This window comes from Mesoplodon bidens (assembly GCF_964165515.1).
Source record: "Mesoplodon bidens genome assembly, chromosome: 6".
In the NCBI taxonomy this organism is placed as follows: domain Eukaryota; kingdom Metazoa; phylum Chordata; class Mammalia; order Artiodactyla; family Ziphiidae; genus Mesoplodon; species Mesoplodon bidens.
In genome coordinates, this window is record NC_138162.1 from 12,796,910 (window position 1) to 12,817,162 (window position 20,253).

Here is a 20,253-nt window from a genome sequence, read left to right on the forward strand (position 1 = left end):
ATGGTATGACTCAGGGCTCTCAGGGCAGCGGCATGTCTCTGGGAGTTTACAGGCTGGCTTTGTGGGTCAGGAGGAACAAATGAGTTTAGGGGGCAAGTAAGTCCTCTGGGAAACTTCTTTGTCCCTTGGGTACATTATTAAGACAGCAATGGGTGCTTTCAGGTTAGCCCAAGTCATAGTCAGTTGTTGGAAAAGAAGAGCGGGCCCTTGTAGATTTACAGTATAGGAAATACCCTGTATGTGGCAAACAGGGAAACAGGCCCAAGAGATCCAGTAATGCCCAAGGCGGCTCAGCAAGTTGGTGTCCACAGACAGGACGACTGGATCTCCAGGCTGCTGGCTGCTCTTTGCTAGGTCTTTGCATATGCTGTTGCTTCCTCCCGTGGGAGGTCCTCTCCCTGTCTAGTCTGGCAACTTCTCTCTTTCTCACCAAGAGTCAGCTCTCTGAGCCTCAGTTGCCTGCTCTGTGAAATGGGGATACACTGCTATTCACCGGGTTGTGTGGAGACTAAAAGTGACAGTGTGAGAAAGGAGCTTAGCTCTGACACAGGCGTACAGTAGATGCTGTGTAAGATGTGGCTGTAGGCATTACAATGATCTGTTCATGGGTCGGACTCAGCCGCTGCACTACGAGCTCCCTGAAGGTAAGGACTGCATCCTTTGTCTTCTTGTTTTCACTCTCCAACTTTGTCTCCTACCACTAACCCTCTGCTCCCATAATGTGGCACCTCTCAGCATCCCCTGAGTGTGTCACCCGGCTCAAAGTCATGACTTGCTTGTATGTTGAATGAATTGATGTTTCAGCTAGACATGGTGCCTTTAGACGGGCTTTCTGGTGGGAGTTGCCATTGTGGAAAGTATTGAACTGGCCTGGGTAGCTGGTCAACTGGGGATGAGCAGCCCTAAGAGCTGTCAGGAGTGACTTTGGGAAAAGTTTGGTATCCCAGGTGGGAGGAAGTGCTGCTGGAATATGCTGCTGGAATCAGCAGACCTGATTTGCTTTGTTTCCATTCCAGTTAATAAACACATTTGAAGTTCTGATGTGGAAGAGACTGGGTAGTCTGAGGCCTGGCGGTGAATTGATATCATTTGCTCACAGTGAAGGAGTAGTGAGCAGGGAGATTACTATGGAGAATTTTGCAAAGCATAATGGAGTTAATTTATAATTGATATTGGAGCTCTTTTCCATCGGCTGAATTATGATGGGACGGAGGAAGAGTCATTAGTGTGGTTATTCTGTTGTTTGTGTCACCCTTTTGAATTGGAAAGTAGAAAAGGAAAATCAGGCTAAATTGGTATCTAATCTTTTCAGAGCTATTTGCTAAATAAACTGGAATTTTAATTAAAACTGCAAGCCAAGAAGTAAATCACTTTAGAAGTTTGTGAAGTTTTTCTTTTTCCTTTGCCTAATATAATTACCACTAATAAAGGTTCTTTACGGGTGGGAAATCAGACACCAGAATAAATAACTGGAGGAGGTTGCTATGGGGCAAGGAAATTATGAAAGGGGTAAGGTTGTCGTCTCCTCCTGCTAACATGGGCCTTTTTTCTTTTCTTTTTTTTGGGCCTTTTTTCTGTGGTTAAGTTGTTTGGTAACCATTTTGATCTCCTTAAAAGTATTATGATCAGAAGCAGAAGCAAAGGTGGACGACAGCCCTCACTGCAGCTCCTCCAGCTTTAATTCATGTGAATCAATTATAATGAATGGATTTAATAAAAAATACAACATGCTTTGGTGATTAACTCAGCGAACAACACGTGGCACGCTTACCGGGAGTATCCTATTTGCAGTAACAAAGAAGTGAACGGGAAAAGAAACTTCATAGATCACAAGAATTGCTGCTTTCCAGCAGAAGGTTGTTAATTACATATCCCCTTGCTGTATTTATTGGCTCTATTAGAGGATGAGTAATTATCGTCTTCCCCGGAAACCCCCTGGAGCCAGACGGCGCCTCCGTTAAAGTAGAAATCTCCCCAGAGAGTTAGTTATCCCTGCGGGATCCTCTCCAGTCAGAGTCTCCAACGACCAGGAGCGCGGAGTGGGTGAGACAGGAATGTCAGCCCACGCGGGCACAGGACACGGGTCTCCTTCAAAGTGCAGGGGCTGTCAGAGCAGGTCTCCCTCTTAGAAATGCTGATGTGGGGCTTCCCTGGTGGCGCAGTGGTTGAGAGTCCGCCTGCCAATGCAGGGAACACGGGTTCGTGCCCCGGTCCGGGAAGATCCCACATGCCGCGGAGCGGCTGGGCCCGTGAGCCATGGCCGCTGAGCCTGCGCGTCCGGAGCCTGTGCTCCGCAACGGGAGAGGCCACAGCAGTGAGAGGCCTGTGTACCGAAAAAAAAAGAAAAGAAAAGAAAAAAAAAACGCTGATGTGCCCGTGCCTTCCCCTACCCCTACTTCCAGAGCATCCTTTTTCTCTCTCGGCTGGGTCACCCCCCACCCCATCCCCTTTCTCCCAGCCTTGGCTCCCTCTCGGGTCTGGCTGCCCCCAGTCTCTCTCCACCTCCCCTCCGTTCTCCATCCTAGCAGGGTCAGCACAGCCCTGCTTGAGCACTTCCTGGGCTCTCTTCCACCTGCAGAATCAAGTTCAAGCTCCTCAGCCTGTCCTGTGAGCCCCTCACGATCAGCTGGGCCGTGTGGACCTGTCCAGCTCTGTCTCTCTACTGACCCTGGGCTGCGGGCACCCTGCGCTCTCCCAGACGCCCTGCCTGGCACGCACTTCTCTTTCTCTTCTTCTCTGCCTGGCAGACAACAACTTCACACCCAGCTCAAATGGTCCCTCCTTGGTTAAACTTCCCGCACCTGGAGCAGGGGCAGTTGCTCCGTCTGGGCTCTGACACAGCACTTTGTCACACAGAACGTGTTTATCTGTTACCGATCTGCCTCGACCCCCAGGCTGGCTCCTGCATGCCTGGAGCTATGTCTGATTCACTGTTGTTTTTCAAGAAGTGGATTTGTGCAGGGCCAGCCTCTGCTTTCTCTACCATCGGGGAAAACTGGGGACTCTTCCTCTCTGCCCTTCTCACCAAGGGACTTAATTAGGTGACGAACAATCTAAGCAGCCCGCTCTCAGTATTCTAAATTGGACTAATTTAGCTCCTACTATGTGCCAGGCTGTTCACAAACATCCTTTCACTTACGGGGTTGTTTTTCATCTTTACCATACCTCCTCTGAGGGAGGGTTTGCTAGTCCTCTTTCTCAGGTGATGAAACTAAGGCCCTTGGTAGTTACCAGGCCTGAGATTTGAATCCAGGTTCCTGAACTCAAGTCAAGGAGCTTCTGTGCATGTACAGGCTTTCGCTAGAGTTAGATGCACACACGGGAAGACCTGCATGGCTCTAAATGCCCCGAGCTAACGTATGCACCTTTAACCTTGGGCTAGTCCTAGAGAACATCTCTGTCCACCAGCTCCTTTGGGTCATATCTTACCAGCCAATAGGTATGGGAAAGGGTGATGGGAAAGGATGGAAGAAAAGAAGGAAACTAGCTTTTTTTAAACACCTATTGTGTGCCAGGCATTGTGTGCCAGGCACAGTGCTAAACACATTATTAATCCATCTAACAACCCAATCACATTGCCATGATTGTTCCCACTGAGGAAACAGGCTTGGAGTTGCCCCACGTGTGGGCTTTCCCCGCAGCCCCATCCAAAGATGCTGCCATCAGGAAGCTGGCAAGTCCCTCACCAGCACGGGGAGGCCTTTTCTCATCAGCCACATTTTCCACTGGCAGGAGGGAGCCTGGAATCTCCCCGTGGCCCCTCAGTTGGGTCTCCTGTCATCTGTCTGGGAGGAGAGCGATGCTGTTAGCTGGGATGTGAGCAGCAGAGAAGAGGACTGAGCTGGTCTCCCTCTCTCAGGCTCAAAGGGGGCTCCCCTTCTTTTGATACGCTCATACTTGGCAAATAGAACCGTGTTCCATCTGGGCACAGCCTTCAGGATTTGGTGGGTTTCCACCAGAACTTTCACCATCAGCTTGCTTTCTCGATTGAAGAAAAGAGTGCTAAATTTTCAGTCCATCCTTGAAGGGCAATTGCTCAGTCCTTTCATTGTCTCAACTGGCCTTCTTTTTTTTTTTTTTCTTTTTGCGGTACGCGGGCCTCTCACTGTTGTGGCCTCTCCCGTTGCAGAGCACAGGCTCTGGACGCGCAGGCTCAGCGGCCATGGCTCACGGGCCCAGGGGCTCCGCGGCATGTGGGATCTTCCCGGACCGGGGCACGAACCTGTGTCCCCTGCATCAGCAGGCGGACTCTCAACCACTGCGCCACCAGGGAAGCCCTCAACTGGCCTTCTTTTGACTCTTCTGTGCTCCCTTCGTCCTTGAAGTGTTAATCACAACTCATTTTTTAATAGATGTATGTGCTCAGTTGTTTTTCATAGATTAATCCATCTATCCATCCATCCAGCATAGTGGAGTTGAAAAGCACAGTCTTTGGAAATAGACTAACATGGCTTCAAATTCTGGGTTTGCCACTTATTAGCAATGGGATTGTATTTTTTCATGTCAAAATGGAGGCATATATGTAAGATACCTGGCACATAATTAAGTGCTCAATAAACAGTAAGTATTATATTCATTGTAAGGTTATACGAGCCTTAAGTTACTTCATTCTCCGAATGCTTCCTTCCTCTAGGACCCTGTTCTAAAACTGGAATGGTGTATTCATTATCTATTGCTGCGTAACAAAGTTCCCCCCAATTCAGCATCTTACAATAACACACATCTATCTCACACAGTTTCTGAGGGTTAGGAATCTGAGAGTGGCTTAAAGGGGTTCTGGCTCAGAGCCTCTCATGAAGCTGTAATCAAGCTGTCAGCCAGAACCATAGTCTCTGAAGACTTGACTGAGGCTGAAGGATCCAATTCCAAGCTCACTCACATGGCTGTTGGCAGGAGGCTTTTTTTTTTTTTTTGGCTGCATTTTGGGTCTTCGTTGCTGCGTGCGGGCTTTCTCTAGTTGCGGTCAGTGGGGGCTACTCTTCGTTGTGGAGTGCGGGCTTCTCACCGCGGTGACCTCTCTTGTTGTGGAGCATGGGCTCCAGTAGTTGTGGCCAGTGGGCTCTAGAGCGCAGGCTTAGTAGTTGTGCCGCACGGGCTTTTGCTCCGAGACATGTGGGATCTTCCCGGACCAGGGCTCGAACCATTGTCCCCTGCGCTGGCAGGCAGATTCTTAACCACTGTGCCACCAGGGAAACCCTGGCAGGAGGCTTTGATTTCTTACCTCTCCCTAGGCTTCCTCAAAGTGAGTGAAAATGAGAAAGAGAAGAATAGGAGAGAGAGAAAGAGAGACAGAGATTGAAAGAGGAGGGCACAGTCTTTGTATAAAGATGCACTTCGGAAGTGACATTCCCTTACTTCTGCTGTTGCTACTGGTCACATAGATCAAGCCTGTGACAGTGTGGGAGGAGACTACACAGGGTATGAATTCCAGGAGGCAGGGATCAGTGGCGACCATCTTAGAGACTGCTTCCCACCAGTGGGTAGGTTGGGGAGAGGGTAGAAAGAAGAGTAAAATGTCTCTACCCTGAAGCATTCTGTTGGGTGGGGAGGCAGTCATGTAAACATAAACACCCTACAAGGCAGCGGCTGGACCACAGGCATCCACAAAGTGCAGAGAAATCTGTTAACTCTGCTTAAGGGCATCGTGGAAGGTTTCCCAAGTACAGGTCCACTGTGGTGTTGGTGTTCTTATTCGAGAGCTGTCCTAATGATGCTTGATATTTGCTTGGCATCTTTTTAATTGAAGTTACTCATTGGCGTGATTTCCTTGGACATTAAAAATAATAACTATCCCATATAACAGCAACTGACTGTCTACAAAGTGCTTTCCCAGGCATTACCTCAGTCTACATAACAGCCCAGGGAGGTAGACAGGTTTTATTGTGGCCATTTTCCTCCACTGTAGATGAGCTGCTGAGGCTTAGAGGGCCAAGGTCAGCATGCCAAGGTCTCTGGGAGGGGTGTAGTGGGTCAGGGGCTTGAGCCAGGGTCTTCCTAGTCCAAGCATGTTGCTCTGGCTGCTACACCTTCCTTGTGTCCCCCTCCCCTGAGTGGGGCCCCTCACTTTAAAGCAGTAGTTTGGGTCATTTCCCCCCAAAGAAGCTTTACACATATGTTTGCCCATATCAAAGCTTATTTGCCACTTTTATGCCCAATCACTTGAAAGGTTTTCTGTTCATGAAGAAGCTTTATGAAGAAAATCGTTCCCAAAGTATAGAAATGTGAATTGTGCTTTCATCAGCATTCACTGTGAAATTGCATTTTACAAAAATCCCTCGGGAGCGTTTGAACTTGCTCTTTGAGCTGTTAGAAGAGTGACCAGCATATCTGTTCCTCAAGCACAAATATGCTCAAAGGACGTGTGCTCAAGTTCTCATTAGAACTTGGCTATTTTGCAAGTTTTTTTTCTTTTTCTTTAGTCCTTCTGGGCCAGAGGGAAAAGGATTTTGGGTCCACACAGCTATATGCACTGGAGGAGGAACTTCCTTTGTGGCAAAGATGGTGGCATGTGGGGTGCAGGGTAGGTTAGTTACTATAGTCCATGAGTGACAAATGGCCACCGTCGCGATCAGTTCAAGACCAGTTGTGTGCAGTGGTTAAGAGCCTGGGCCTTGGGATCAGAGAGACATGGATTTGCTCCTGACTCTGCCCCTACTAGCTCTGTGTCCTTGGGAGAGTTACTTAATCTCTCCAAACTTTGGTTTCTTCATCTGTAAGTAGGTTAATGGAAACCCCTTCTCATGAGGTTGTTGTGAAGATTAAATGAGGTAATATATATAAAGAGTTTAACATAGACATGGAAATAAGCATCGCATAAATGCTAACTTTCACGATGATGGTGATGAAAGTGTATTTGAGTAGCTGCTACTCACAAGTCCATTTATTCAAGTGTTCATTCATGAAACACGCTGCAGATGTTGCTAACAATGGTGTCTGTGAACACCTAGGGGCTTCAGGGAGTCTTTGAATTCTCCTAAAATCACATGGAAAATTTTGTGCATATGTGTGTTTTCCTGGAGAGAATCTCAAAGTGATTCTTGACCACACAAAGGTTAAAAATAAAGTCTCTGGCTTGGTGTTAGAGATATACAAGTTTAGGAAGGTGTCTTCATTTTCAAAGAGTCCACAGAGTGGGAAAGCAGACAGACTGACAGATGAGCTGCTGCCGAATGACCTGTGAAGGCTGTAAGTGATGGAGGCCCCGGAGAAGGGGGAGCTGGTGAGACAGCTTCACGGACGGTCCAGCTGAGTCAGAAGATCCCAGGCGAAAGGAATGGCACACGGAAACCCAGGCCACAAAACAGAAAAGTGCTGTGAGTTCAATGTCAAAAGTAGTCTGGCAGTAACAGTGCAAGTGCCCAAGGTGTCCATGGCCCAACCTGAAGCAAACGGGGTGGCAGAGGGGAGTTTGGGAAGTGTCTCTGAGACCAGGCTTGGAGCTTTGATGTGGGAAGAGTTGTGAGTGAAAGAGTAACATGGTCAGAGCTTTAATAAAACATCCCTCTGGGTGTCGAGTAGACAGGAAGGGGAGACTTTGGGGGGGCGGGGAGGGGGAAGGTTGAGGAGGAGGCTGGTGTGGTCCTCATCCCAGTGAGAAAGGAGGCCCCAAATTAAGGCATTGGGGTTTAAGGAAGGAGAGGAAACTTTAAAATAAATGAGGAGGGGCTTCCCTGGTGGCGCAGTGGTTGAGAGTCCGCCTGCCGATGCAGGGGACACGGGTTCGTGCCCCGGTCCAGGAAGATCCCACGTGCCGCGGAGCGGCTGGGCCCGTGAGCCATGGCCGCTGAGCCTGCGCGTCCAGAGCCTGTGCTCCGCAATGGGAGAGGCCACAACAGTGAGAGGCCCGCGTACTGCAAAAAAATAAAAAAATAAATGAGGAGATAAACCAGAAGACTTGCTGACCAGTAGGATACTGGGGAGGAAGAGGGCATCAGAAGGGTTCTCAGGATTATGCTTCTCATTCTCCTTGGTCCTAAAGCCCACTGGATGCCTGGTTAGACATCACTGGGGACCTGAGACAGTATGTCCAATTGCTGTGATCCTGGAAATCTGTAGTGTTATGAGGGACATAAGGGTTACACATGAAATACTTAACAGTGCAGGCAAATTATAAGCATGGTACGACGTGCTGAAGGGATCACCAAGGTGATCACTGAGGACTGAAGTGGCTCCGACGCTCCCCATGTCATCACGTCTAAGTTCCCATCTTGCTTGACCTCCCAGCCACACTCACACTGTTCCCCTTGCCTTTTAGGGCTCATGCTCTCTCCCTCTCTGGTCCCTCTTATGCAGTCTGCCCAGCGAGTCATCCTCCTCCCCGAGGACCAACCTACTGTTCCACTGGGCACTGGGGTACAGGCCCGCGTGGGCGGCCTCTGCCTCAGTCTTCAGCCCCGTCCCACACTCCTTTCCTCTCGTCTGCTGTGCTCCAGCCACCTTGACCTTCCTGCAGGGTTTCCAGTGGGCCCCGGTAAGTCCCGCCTCTGGGCTTTCACACGCTTGTTCTCTCTGCCTGGAACACTCTTCCTCTTCACCTTGTACCTGGTCTTCCTTCCAACCTCGGCTCTAATAGCCCTTTCCCAGGAATGAAGTGACCATTTGATTTGTTGCCCGAACTGGGATACATTTGAAAGTGAAAAGAGGCGCTATTAATGTTGACACTGGGACATCGGCTGGAGCTGCCCCGGGGCTGGTGGACACGTGGTCTCCTGACTCAGGGTGCCCTTCTCTGACTTCCCGGATGTGCTCGGTCCCCTGGGCTCTCCTTGCTCTCCGGGCCTCATCTCACAGCCCTCACCGGGCTTTGTAGTGATAACACTGATGTAACTTTGATTCAACCTCTTCTGCCCATGGACTGTGCGCTCCATGAAGGCAGACGTGTTCCCATGTGTCTTTGGCACCTGAGACACATTGTGCCACTAAGTAGGTTCCTCACACTTAATGAGTAAAATACTTAATGATGAACTCAGATTTGTATTGTTCTGTGGCGCATACAAAGCACTTTCATTTCCATTATCTTGTTTGGTCCCTGTCACTACCCGGTGGTTTCCTCATCTCAGTGTACCAAGGACACAGAGGTCCTGGTTACTTAAGCTCTCATAGATAGTAAGTGAACAGAGACAAGTCTAGAACTCTCAGGTCTTCTGACCCCAAATCCAGTGCTTTTTCCAAAAGGGTTTGAAGAAGAGAAAAGGAAAGATGATTCCCAGATTTAGAACCCAGGTAACTGGGAGGATGGTGGTGAACTTGAGAAAAATGGGGACTGGGGAGTCTTAGAAGCCCTTGTCAATTTTCAATTGCCCCGTGAAAATCCACGCAGCATTCCAGGCTCCAGAGAGCTCAGAATAGAGCTGTGAATGGCCCCTTAGCCTGGGAGGTGGGGTGTAAGCAGAGTTTTGTCGTCACTGTTGTTTTACTGTAAAATATACATAACATAAAATTTACCATCTTAACCGTCTTTAAGTGTACAGTTCAGTGGCATTAAATACACGTTGCTGTGCAACCATCACCACCATCCATCTCCAGAACATTTTCATCTTCTCAAACTGCAACTCTGCACACATTAAACAATAACTCCCCATCTTCCCTCCCTGCAGCTGCTGGAAACCACCATTCTACTTTCTGTCTCTGTGAATTTGACTACTCCAGTTACCTCATAGAAATGGAATCATACAACATTTGTCCTTCTGTGTTTGGCTTACTTGACTTAGCATAATGTCTTCAGGGTTCTTCTATGTTGTAGCGGGTGTTAAAACTTCATTCCTTCTTCAGGCTGAGTGATAGTACAGTGTGTGTATACTCCACATTTTGTTTACCTATTGATGGATAATCAGTGGACACTTGGGCTGTTTCTACTTTTTGGCTAGTGTGAACAATGCTGCTGTGGACATTTGTGTACCAACATCTGTTTGAATCCCTGATTTCCGTTCTTTGGAGTATATACCCAGAAGATGAATTGCTGGATCATGTGATAATTTTTGTTTTCCACGGTGGTTTTTAACGTTACCAACGCGCAAGGGCTCCAACTTCTCTACATCCTCATCAACACTTGTTATTTCCTTTTTATTATTATTTTTATAATAGTCTTCCTAATGGGCGTGAAGTGGCTTTGATTTGCATTTTCCTAATAATTAGTGATGTTGAGCATCTTTTCATGTGCTTATTAGCCATCTGTATATCTTCTTTGCAGAAATGTCTATTTAAATCCTTTGCCCATTTTTTAACTGGGTTGTTTTTGTTGAGTTGTAGTTTTTAAAATATATTCAGAATATTAATCCCTTATCAGATTTACGATTTTCAAATGTTTTCTCCCATTCCATGGGTTGCCTTTTTGTGTGTGTGTGTGTGTGTGGTTCGCGGGCCTCTCCCGTTGTGGAGCACAGGCTCCGGACGCGCAGGCTCAGTGGCCATGGCTCACGGACCCAGCCCCTCTGCGGCATGTGGAATCTTCCCGGACCGGGGCACGAACCCGTGTCCCCTGCATCGGCAGGCGGACTCTCAACCACTGTGCCACCAGGGAAGCCCCCTGGGTTGCCTTTTTATTCTGTTGACAGTGTCCTTTGATGCAAAAATTTTAATTCTGATGAAGTTCAATTTATTTATTTGTTTCTTTTGTTGTCTATGCTTTTGTTGTCATATCCAAGAAATCATTGCCAAATCCAATGTCATGAAAATTATCCCCTAGGGCTTCCCTGGTGGCGCAGTGGTTGAGAGTCCGCCTGCCGATGCAGAGGACACGGGTTCGTGCCCCGGTCCTGGAAGATCCCACATGCCGCGGAGCGGCTGGGCCCGTGAGCCATGGCCGCTGAGCCTGCGCGTCCGGAGGCTGTGCTCCGCAACGGGAGAGGCCACAACAGTGAGAGGCCCGCGTACGGCAAAAAAAAAAAAATTATCTCCTATATTTTCTTCTAAGAGTTTCATAGTTTTAGCTTTTATGATTAGGTCTTTGACCCACTTTGAGTTAATTTTTGTATATGGTGTAAGGTAAGGGTCCAACTTCAACTTTTTGTATGTGGATGTCCAACTTTCCCAACACCAATTGTTGAAAAGACTGTCTTTACCCCATTGAATAGTCTTGTTATCCTTGTTGAAAATCATTTGACCATATATGTGAGAGTTTATTTCTGGGTTCTCTATCTTATTCCATTGGTCTATATGTCTGTCTTTATGTCAGTACCATACTGTTTTTAAAATTTATTTTTATCATTTTTGATTTAGAGATGCTTTAAGTTCACAGCAAAATAGAGCAGAAGGAACAGAGATTTTTTTCCCTTATAATCACTACCCTCATATATGCACTATCAAAAACACGGTACACTAAAATGGTACATTTGTTAAAATCAGTGAACCTACATTGCAGATTCTTATCACCCAAAGTTCATAGTTCATTAGTGTTCACTTTTGGTGGTATACATTCTATGGGTTTAAACAAATGTATAATGACATGTATTTACCATTATGGTATCATATAGAGTAGTTTCACTCCCCTAAAAATTGCCTGTGCTTTACCTATTTATTCCTCCCTCTCTCCTAACCCCTGGCAACCACTGATCCTTGTACTGTCTCTGTAGTTTTGCCTTTTCCAGAATGTCATATAATTGGAATCATACAGTATGTAGCCTTTTCAGATGGGCTTCTTTCACTTAATATATGCATTTAAGATTTCTCCATGTCTTTTCGCGGCTTGATAGATCATTTCTTTTTAGTGCTGAATAAAATTCCATTGTCTGGCTGTTCCACAGTTTATTTATTCATTCACTTACTGAAGGACATCTTGGTTGCCTCCAAGTCTTAGCAGTTATGGATAAAGCTGCTATAAACATTTGCGTGGAGGATTTTTTGTGGACATAAGTTTTTAACTAATTTGAGTAAATACCAAGGAGCACAACTGCTGGGTCATATGGTAAGAGTATGTTTAGTTTTGTAAGAAACTGCCAAACTGTCTTCCAAAGTTGTTGTACCATTTTGCATTCCCACCAGCAATGGATGAGAGTTCCTGTTGCTCCACATCCTCTTCAGCGCTTGGTGTTGTTAGTGTTTTGGATTTTGGCCATTCTAAGCTTTGTCATGGTATCTCATTGTTATCTTATGCACTGTTTTGATTACTGTAGCTTTGTTATAAGCTTTGGCATCAGGAAGTGTGACATTTCCAAGATTGTTTTGGCTATTTGGGATCCCTTGATATTCCATATGAATTTTAGGATATGGATTTTTCTATTTCTGCAAAAAAAAATGGTCACTGGAATTTTGGTAGGGATTGTGTTGAATCTATATATCACTTTGAGTAGTGTTGACATCTTAATAATATGAAGTCTTCCAATCCTTGAACATGAGATATCTTTCCATTTATGTGTGTCTTTCATTTCTTTCGGCATCATTTTGTAATTTTCAGTGTACAAGTCTTTGCCTCCTTGGTTAATTCCTAAGTATTTTATTCTTTTTGATGCTATTGTAAATTGAATTGTTTTCTTAATTTCCTTTTTGGACTGTTCATGGTCAATATATAGAAAAATAGCTAATTTTTTTGTATTGATTTTGTATCCAGCAATTTTGCTGAATTCATTTATTATTTCTAACAGTTTGTGTGTGTGTGTGTGTGTGTGTGTGTGTGTGATCTTTAGGATTTTCTACATATAAGATCATGTCATCTGCAAACGTAATTTTACTTCTTCCTTTCCGATTTGGATGCTTCTTACTTCTTTTTCTTGCCTATTGCTCTGGCTAGAACTTCCAATACTGTGTTGCACAGAAGTGGCAAAAGTGAGTCGCCATGTCTCATTCCTGATATTAGAGGAAAAGCTTTCAGTTTTTCACCATTGAGCATGATGTTAGCTGTTTAAGCAGTTTTTAAAAAGATCTTAAAAAGACGTGGGATTATGAAGTCCTGGGACCTACTTAAAATTGTGTTTCTCTGTGTTCTCGGTACCTAGCACAGTGCCTGGCACAAAGAAATTACCGAAAAAATTGATTTAGAAAAAGATAGTTTCTCAAAACTGAATGAGCTAAGGGCTCTGAATGAAAGGTTGATTTAGGAACCATGAAAGTGCCAGGAACTGAAAGGCGATCATAAGGGTGATAAGGAGTCCTCAGTAATCCACTGACATGGAGCAGGTGTTGCTCCTGCAGTGTGGGCAGCAAAGCCACTTGGATCTTAGTAAACTTTGCTTGGATAGTCTGCTTTTTAGTGGAACCTCCCTGGTTAAGTTATTTTTCCCTCCTCTATATTAGCACTTAATAGCTGTAAGAAAATAACATATGTTGTATCTCTTTGTATTTATGACTACTGAATTAATAACTTCAGTCCATTGGATGCAAAGAAAATGAGTGAAGTGCTATAAATTATAGATGGAAGTTGTTAATGCTAATAGAGTGTGTACTATATGTCTCACTTTGGCACAGTTTTGAGATAATGTGAATGATTTAAAGGCCTTGAGTCTGTTTGCCTTCATTTTAATTTGGAATCGTTGGAAAGCATTGAGTCACCACCATTTCATTGGTAATGCTGTGTTCTCTCACTGGAACTTAGCCCTCTCAACTTGGAGCAGATAAAAATTCTGATTAACTATAGTCTTAGTATGGGAAAATTGGATGATTTTATTTAATGTGTTAACATTTCTCTTCATTTGGACTTTTTTTTTTTTTTTTTTTTTTTTTTTGTGGTACACGGGCCTCTCACTGTTGTGGCCTCTCCCGCTGCGGAGCACAGGCTCCGGATGTGCAGGCTCAGCGGCCATGGCTCACGGGCCCAGCTGCTCTGCTGCATGTGGGGTCTTCCGGACCGGGGCACGAACCCGCGTCCCCTAGCATCGGCAGGCGGACTCTCAACCACTGCGCCACCAGGGAAGCCCCATTTGGAATTTTAACAAGCAGCTTCTAAATATGAAACAACGTGTCCTCACTCTTTTCCCTTAAGGAGGGTCATCTGAGTTACACATTTAAAAAATACATTGTGTAAGTGCAGAACTTGTTGAGAGGCAGCAAGATGTAGTAGAAAGAGCAGGCCCTTTGGTCTCAGCGAGGGATTTTCTGGTTGCAAGTAATTGAAACCCTATAGCTTGTGCAAAGGGGATGCATTCTATGGGTATGAGGCTGCCTTACAGGATCCAAGGACAGAAGGGACAGCCGAGCTCAGAAGGGTCTGGACCGAGGACCTAGAAGCCCTGGGAACTGAGGCCACTCAGTCTGTGTTGCCAGGGCCACATGGACTCATCTCTGCTTTTCTCTCTGCACCTGCTCCTTTCTCCTCTCAGCAGACTGGCTGCCTTTGCTTCTCTGTCAGGCTGTGCACACGGCCAAGCACAGCTGCGGGGCTCTGGCTTTTGATCACTTCCAGTGCAAGGGCCGGCAGAGGCTGCTGGGCATCTCTGATTTCCATATTCCTGGAAGAAAGAACCTGGTTATCTCATCGTGAGTCACAGGACCATTCCTGGTTTGTTTGTTCATTCATTCATTCAAAAAGTCTTTGTTGAATGCCAGGAACCGTTTTAGGCACTGGGGAATATATCCTGCCCTTGTGGACCGTGTGTGTGTGTGTGTGTGTGTGTGTGTGTGGTGTGTGTGTGTGTAAGAGATAGAGGAAGAGAGAGAAAGAGATAGAAAGAGATTGTGAAAGCTCGTTCTGGGGGGACTGGTTTGAATGTTGCGGTCTTCAGATAAAGAGAAATATGGTTTGGAATTCAGCCCTGCATTTCAGTTCTTGACTTTTCCCATTTGCAGCTCTGTGCAGCCTTGGGCATGTTACATTACCCCTCTCAGCCCCAATTTTCTCATCAGTGAAATGGACGTCATGCTTTCTAGGATGGTTATGAGGATTCTAACAAAAGTGTGCCTGTAAGGTCACTAGTATAGTGCCCGCCACGCAGAATCAGAACTCTGTCTCTCTTAGTGGTTGTGACCCTGAGACAGTTCCTTAGCCCGTCTTAATCTGTTTCTTCCCCTGTAACATGGGAAAGAAGCTCAGCAACTTCACATGCTTATTATGAGGATTAAATCATGTGATGTGGGCCAGGCCGCTGGGAGTTTGTACAGAAGAGACCCTCGGTGCCGGAGCTGCGCTTCTTGTTCCCGTCATTCATCACATTTCCCCTCTTTCTTCTAGTTCCCATTTGGCCGACGCTTGCCTTGTGACATCTACTGGCATGGAGTTTCATTTCACGACAGTGACATATTCTCCGGTCTAGTGAACAAGTTTCCAGGTATCCACTGTTATTGTTGGCATTTAAAAACGTTTCCAGGGCTGAGCCTCAGGGTACGCTCTTCGACAAAAACATGACGGTGTTTTGACATCAAACTGGAGGGCTCTTAATTGGGAATGACTGCCTACACGCTGCCTCAGTGCCGTGACCTTGGGAGGCAAGGTGATCAGGACTTAACCCACCAAGGGTTTAAAGACTGGAGGTTCCAAAACGTAAAAAGACAGGCTCTGGGCTTCCCTGGTGGCGCAGTGGTTGAGAGTCCGCCTGCTGATGCAGGGGACACGGGTTCGTGCCCTGGTCCGGGAAGATCCCACATGCCGCGGAGCAGCTGGTTCCGTGAGCCATGGCTGCTGAGCCTGCGCGTCCGGAGCCTGTGCTCCGCAGTGGGAGAGGCCACAACAGTGAGAGGCCCGCTACCGCAAAAAAAAAAAAAAAAAAAAAAAAAGACAGGCTCTTCTGGTCTAATTCCACTGGCGGAAGAACATGACTTTCACCTTTTGGATTTCAGGTATAATATGGGAGTGTCATGAGGGGACTATATTCTCAAAAGGCCAAAAAAAAAAAAATAGACCATTTGCACTCACCATAGTTTCTGGAACATTTCAATGACTCAGTGAAGGTGGACTCTGAATACGTCTACGTGTGCGGCTTGCCCAGGTATACCGTGAGGTCCTGGGAGGGACCGTGCCTCCTACACTTCTGGATGTTCCCACGGCTCCTGCAGTCCTTCCAGGCACACCGAGGCCCTCCGTAACTGCCGTCTCACCTACTGATGGCGAATCGGAGGCAGCCCTAGTTTTATGCCTATTGGAGGGAAAGGAGAAAGCAGGACCTTAAAGCAATAAAATGAACCGTTCCCCCTACAGAGTTAGTCTCACATTAATAAAAGCTGCATGTTGCACTAAAATAATAAACAAACAAATAAAACAAAATAGATCATTTCAATTTCTATTTAATTTGCAGGAGACGGAAAACAGAAGTACTAAAATTCTGGGACAGTATCACAGAAATGGGGTTCGCAGCTTCCATTTCCTTTAAGTATCCTATTTGCAGGTACCATTTTAAAATCGAAACACACCAGTCTCCATACTGGGAACAGGAGCTGCGGACAGCCTCTGCCTTTAACCTGAAGGCATTGTCTAGTGAGACTATTGTCTAGTGAGACTGCAAGGGGGGCTCGGTGCCAACACTCTGAGATGCCCCTTCTCTCCACTCCCAGCCTCCCCCCCATCATATACCTTTCCGTTTTACTTTCAATCTCTACCACCCTCTTCTGCCATGATTACTATTCATTATTTTGAATGGCTAAGTGAAGAGGCTGGTTAAGTTAAGTGGGCATGTGTAGGGAGAAGGGGACACTTGGTTAATCTGGGTATGATCCCAGCCAAAAGGGTCCCACTTATTTTCAGAAGTTTTAACATAACAGGCACAAACCATATAGGATACAATAATATATAATTTTTAAAAAGCACACCACCCTGAATCCCATCCCTCATTTAACAAAACCACAAGGTGAATACTTCTAGAATTTCTCCCAAACCTTAACCATGTTATGTATCACTTTCACGTAGTTGCAGCCAGAGTGTAGTTGTTTTCTCTAGTTGTTTTATTTATGCTTATTTTTAAGAGGAGGATCAACTTATTCTTTTCCTTTGGCATTCCATGCCACATCTTTAAGAAAATACCTCTCAGAAAACCCAATATCCATACGTTATATATTGGCAAGTTATGCCATGTCCACTAGCAGGTTTTTCAACTAAGCAAACAGACCACCATGGGCCACTTGGCTCAGCTTTACTTACAAGGATACAGGACAGGAAACACAGCTTGCCAGCGAGTCAGTGTCAGACATTTCTTCTCAGTGGTGTCATGGCAAGGGTTCCAGAGCTAGTCTTTGGCTCCTTAAGTGAAAGCTCAGGTGCAAAGAGACAAGATCCCCATTGGTGGATGTGGGTCTACCTTGACTTAGAAACCCTGTAGGAGCCAATAGCTCACATAGCTCCTCCACAGCACAGCTTCCAGGGTCCCCACCAGGGTCATGCTAAGTTACAAGATTCACTACACTTAGGAAAGCCCGGAGCTGTGGCTCCCTACCAGGTATTTATGCAAGATGCCAATAAGGGATCATTTTAACCATATGCTTTGTTGTCTAGTCACACAGCTAACTTTCTCCCTTTATTGGTTTCCTGGGGAACAGAGCTAGAAAATTCACCCAAGGTCAGATTGGTTCTTAGAGGAGAAAGTGTTTTGTCAGAGAACAAGGAGGACTCTCGCAGCCAGGGTTCTTGCACAGTTTAATGGGATAACTATTATTTTCTCTGTCTTGCTGCTCATAAAAGGTGACGTTTGATGCCACTGAAAGGACTTAGTGGGATATTGGGAGAACATAATCTGGAAGAATAACAACTCTTATGGACAGAGTTCCCAAGACATGAATTATCAAATGAGGCTTCACTGACATGTTCCCCATTTGCTCACGCCTCATCTGATGGCCGAGAGTAGGAAGGAAGGAGTCGCTATAGCTCTACATTTGGGATGCAAATAGAAATACAGAAAAAAATGCACTCAAAGGACTAGTTTCATTAAAGGTGATATAAGAATATTCATTCTAAAGAAGCACGTTTGCCCCATCTCATATTCCATGTGCCAGTGATAGGTACGTCCAATTTTCCACTTTACTAACAGCAATTAATTAGCTCCAATGACAAAGCAGGCCTGTAGGCAGTGGGCCAGGGCTGCCCCACCCTCTGCCCTGTGAAAGACAACAATCCTTAGCAATGGGGTGATTCCAGAATGGTCTGTCCTTTGGCTCCAGTTGGTGTCCATGCTTATCTTCTGTCTGTGATATATCCCATTATTCTGAAGATGCATTTTGTATGCATTGTGTATTACTTAGAGCAAGTTCTAGTGGACGTGCCAGGCAAGGATAAACACTTCACATGCTGAATAAACTGAAAACTTTTGGATACGCATATGGAAGTAATTTATTTTGTTCGTGTCAGCACGTTAGATTTTAGCCACTTTTCTATGGGCAATTTCCTTCAAGATATGTTATTATATCTTAACTGATGAATTAAGCTTTCACTAAAAATAATCTGATTTAGATATGTCTTTGCCTTAAGAAAGCCTAGAACCGTCAATTCTCAGCTTTGCAAGCAACAGTTTTTTTACTGAGTTTCCGGGTCTGAGATGTACGGCAACACGTGGCGGGTGGTGCCTGAGAGCCCACCCTGAGGAGGGGACTTTGTCAGAGGAGGAGGGGGCTCCAGGGAGGGATCTCTGGGGACAGCCATCTGCCAAGCACTGGTCTGGGCTAGGGATACAAAAACAAGGAGAAAAGCACGTAAAGAGGGAAGTCAAATACAAAATAAGCGCCATGCCAGAGGAAGCTTGGGATGCTGTGAGGATTTGGAACAAGGGCACGTGACCTAACCCAGATTTGCTTGGGGGGCAGGCAGGGCGAGAGATCCTGGAAAAGAGGATTGCATGTGAACCGAGCCTCCAGGGATGGATGGGCCTGTCCCCCACGCAAATCAAGGGAGCAGACGGAGTGCAAAGACATGGAATGCTTTGCACGTTGCTCGTTCAGCAAAGGGCACGTGGCCCATACTAGTTAGAAAGGGTCAAGTTTGATAGGGCAGTGGAGGGGTGAAAGGCAGGGCCCAAAGTTCACCGGGAGCCACTGAGAAGTTTCTAAGCTAGAGAGTGACGTGGCCCAGCCTGCAATTTGGAAAGATCTGCCAGAGGGGATGCATTGGAGGCAGGGGTGCAGGTGGGGGGTTTGGGCTGGAAAGGCTGAGAGAGGAAACAGCTAAGAGGCCACTGCAGTATCCAGGATCTCAAAGTATCAACGTTTGCTTGTTGTTTGGTGGTTTTGCCAAGAATTATTGTTCTAAGTTATACTTGGATTGAATACTCCCAACATAGCTCAGATTGTGTGTTTGATTGGTTTCATTTTGTCTTAAATTGGGCTAAGTAGGCCTGTGTGGGCAAGCCTGAGGATCAGACTCCTGTGTAACGCCAATGGCCCAAGACCACCCGAGGCCCTGGGACTCCAGTGAGGCAGACAGAAGAACCCAGGCCCAGAAGCAGTGGCAGGAGGCAAGTTCTTGGGTGAGAAGCTCCAGCCTGAGTTAGGGGTTTTTCCCAACCAATAAGGGAACGGCCACAACAGGGACATCTAGGAACAGACCTTGAGAAGTGCAGTAGACGGTCAGCCTCAAAAGAACCTGTTGGTATAGCAGGAGCCCAGCCAGTGGGCTCAAGTCACAGGAGGACCCCAGCCCTTGCAGGGGAGGCTTAGGGGGAACAGAGAAGGAACATCAGAGACTGCAGGGCAAAGGCATCGCTGAGGCAGCCACTCAGGCACCAGGAACCAAGGACCGGTGACCAAACTTTGGGGACAGGCACGAGAGCCTCAGAGAAGTAGTTAAAATCCTCCTTATCTAACTGGACTACAAAGAAAGGGTCCAAGCTCCCCAAAGGGGAGCTAATGGGCTAATGGTTGGACCTAGAGCTTCTACCTCAGGTCAGAATGGGTCCCAGAGCCTCGGGCAGGCGTCACAGGGAGGGGTCACGTGCTGCAGCTGCTTGGAGAAGGTAGGCAGAGTCTGGAGCCAGCATGGCCTGATAGTGACCTCCCTCTTTACAGATGTACTCTGGAAGCATATGCTCTGGTGCAGCTACTCTTGTCCGCGTCTTACTGAGAGATGACAGAGCCCACATCCGTCTCTGAGCCCCTGCCAGAGGCAGGCATGCTTGCAGCTACCACCTGGGGGCTCGTGAGGGCTCAGAGATGCTTTCCCCTGCAGCTTAAAGATGGCGGAGGAGCAAAGGTGTCAGTAAAAGTGGATTGAGGGAGGTTGACACTGCTGCCTTCCAGAGACAGGCATTGAGGCAGGGTTCGGGGTGAGGCGTCTACAGCCTGTGGGAAAAGTAGCCACTGGCTTGAAGGGATGCTTCTTAAGTTGGCTGGTTTTTGTAGAGAACTATCTGGAGACAGACACAGATGTAAACTCAGAAACAGATCTGTTAGCCGGCATGGGGGCTGGTGACCCCC

The 20,253-nt window shown here is 46.6% G+C and overlaps 1 protein-coding gene across 3 annotated transcripts in view; it reads left to right on the plus strand.

Annotated features, from left to right (window-relative positions):
* The window catches only part of TTLL11 (tubulin tyrosine ligase like 11), a 249,721-nt gene that overhangs the window by 34,407 nt on the left and 195,061 nt on the right, over positions 1-20,253 (plus strand). For 2 of the 3 annotated variants that reach the window (XM_081238093.1, XM_081238094.1), the window contains exon 2: positions 15,098-15,194. The exons of the other annotated variant lie outside the window; for it this stretch is intronic. In XM_081238093.1, coding sequence (XP_081094219.1) covers positions 15,098-15,194 — 97 coding nt within the window. The remainder of the gene's footprint in view (positions 1-15,097; positions 15,195-20,253) is intronic. 3 annotated transcript variants of the gene reach the window in all.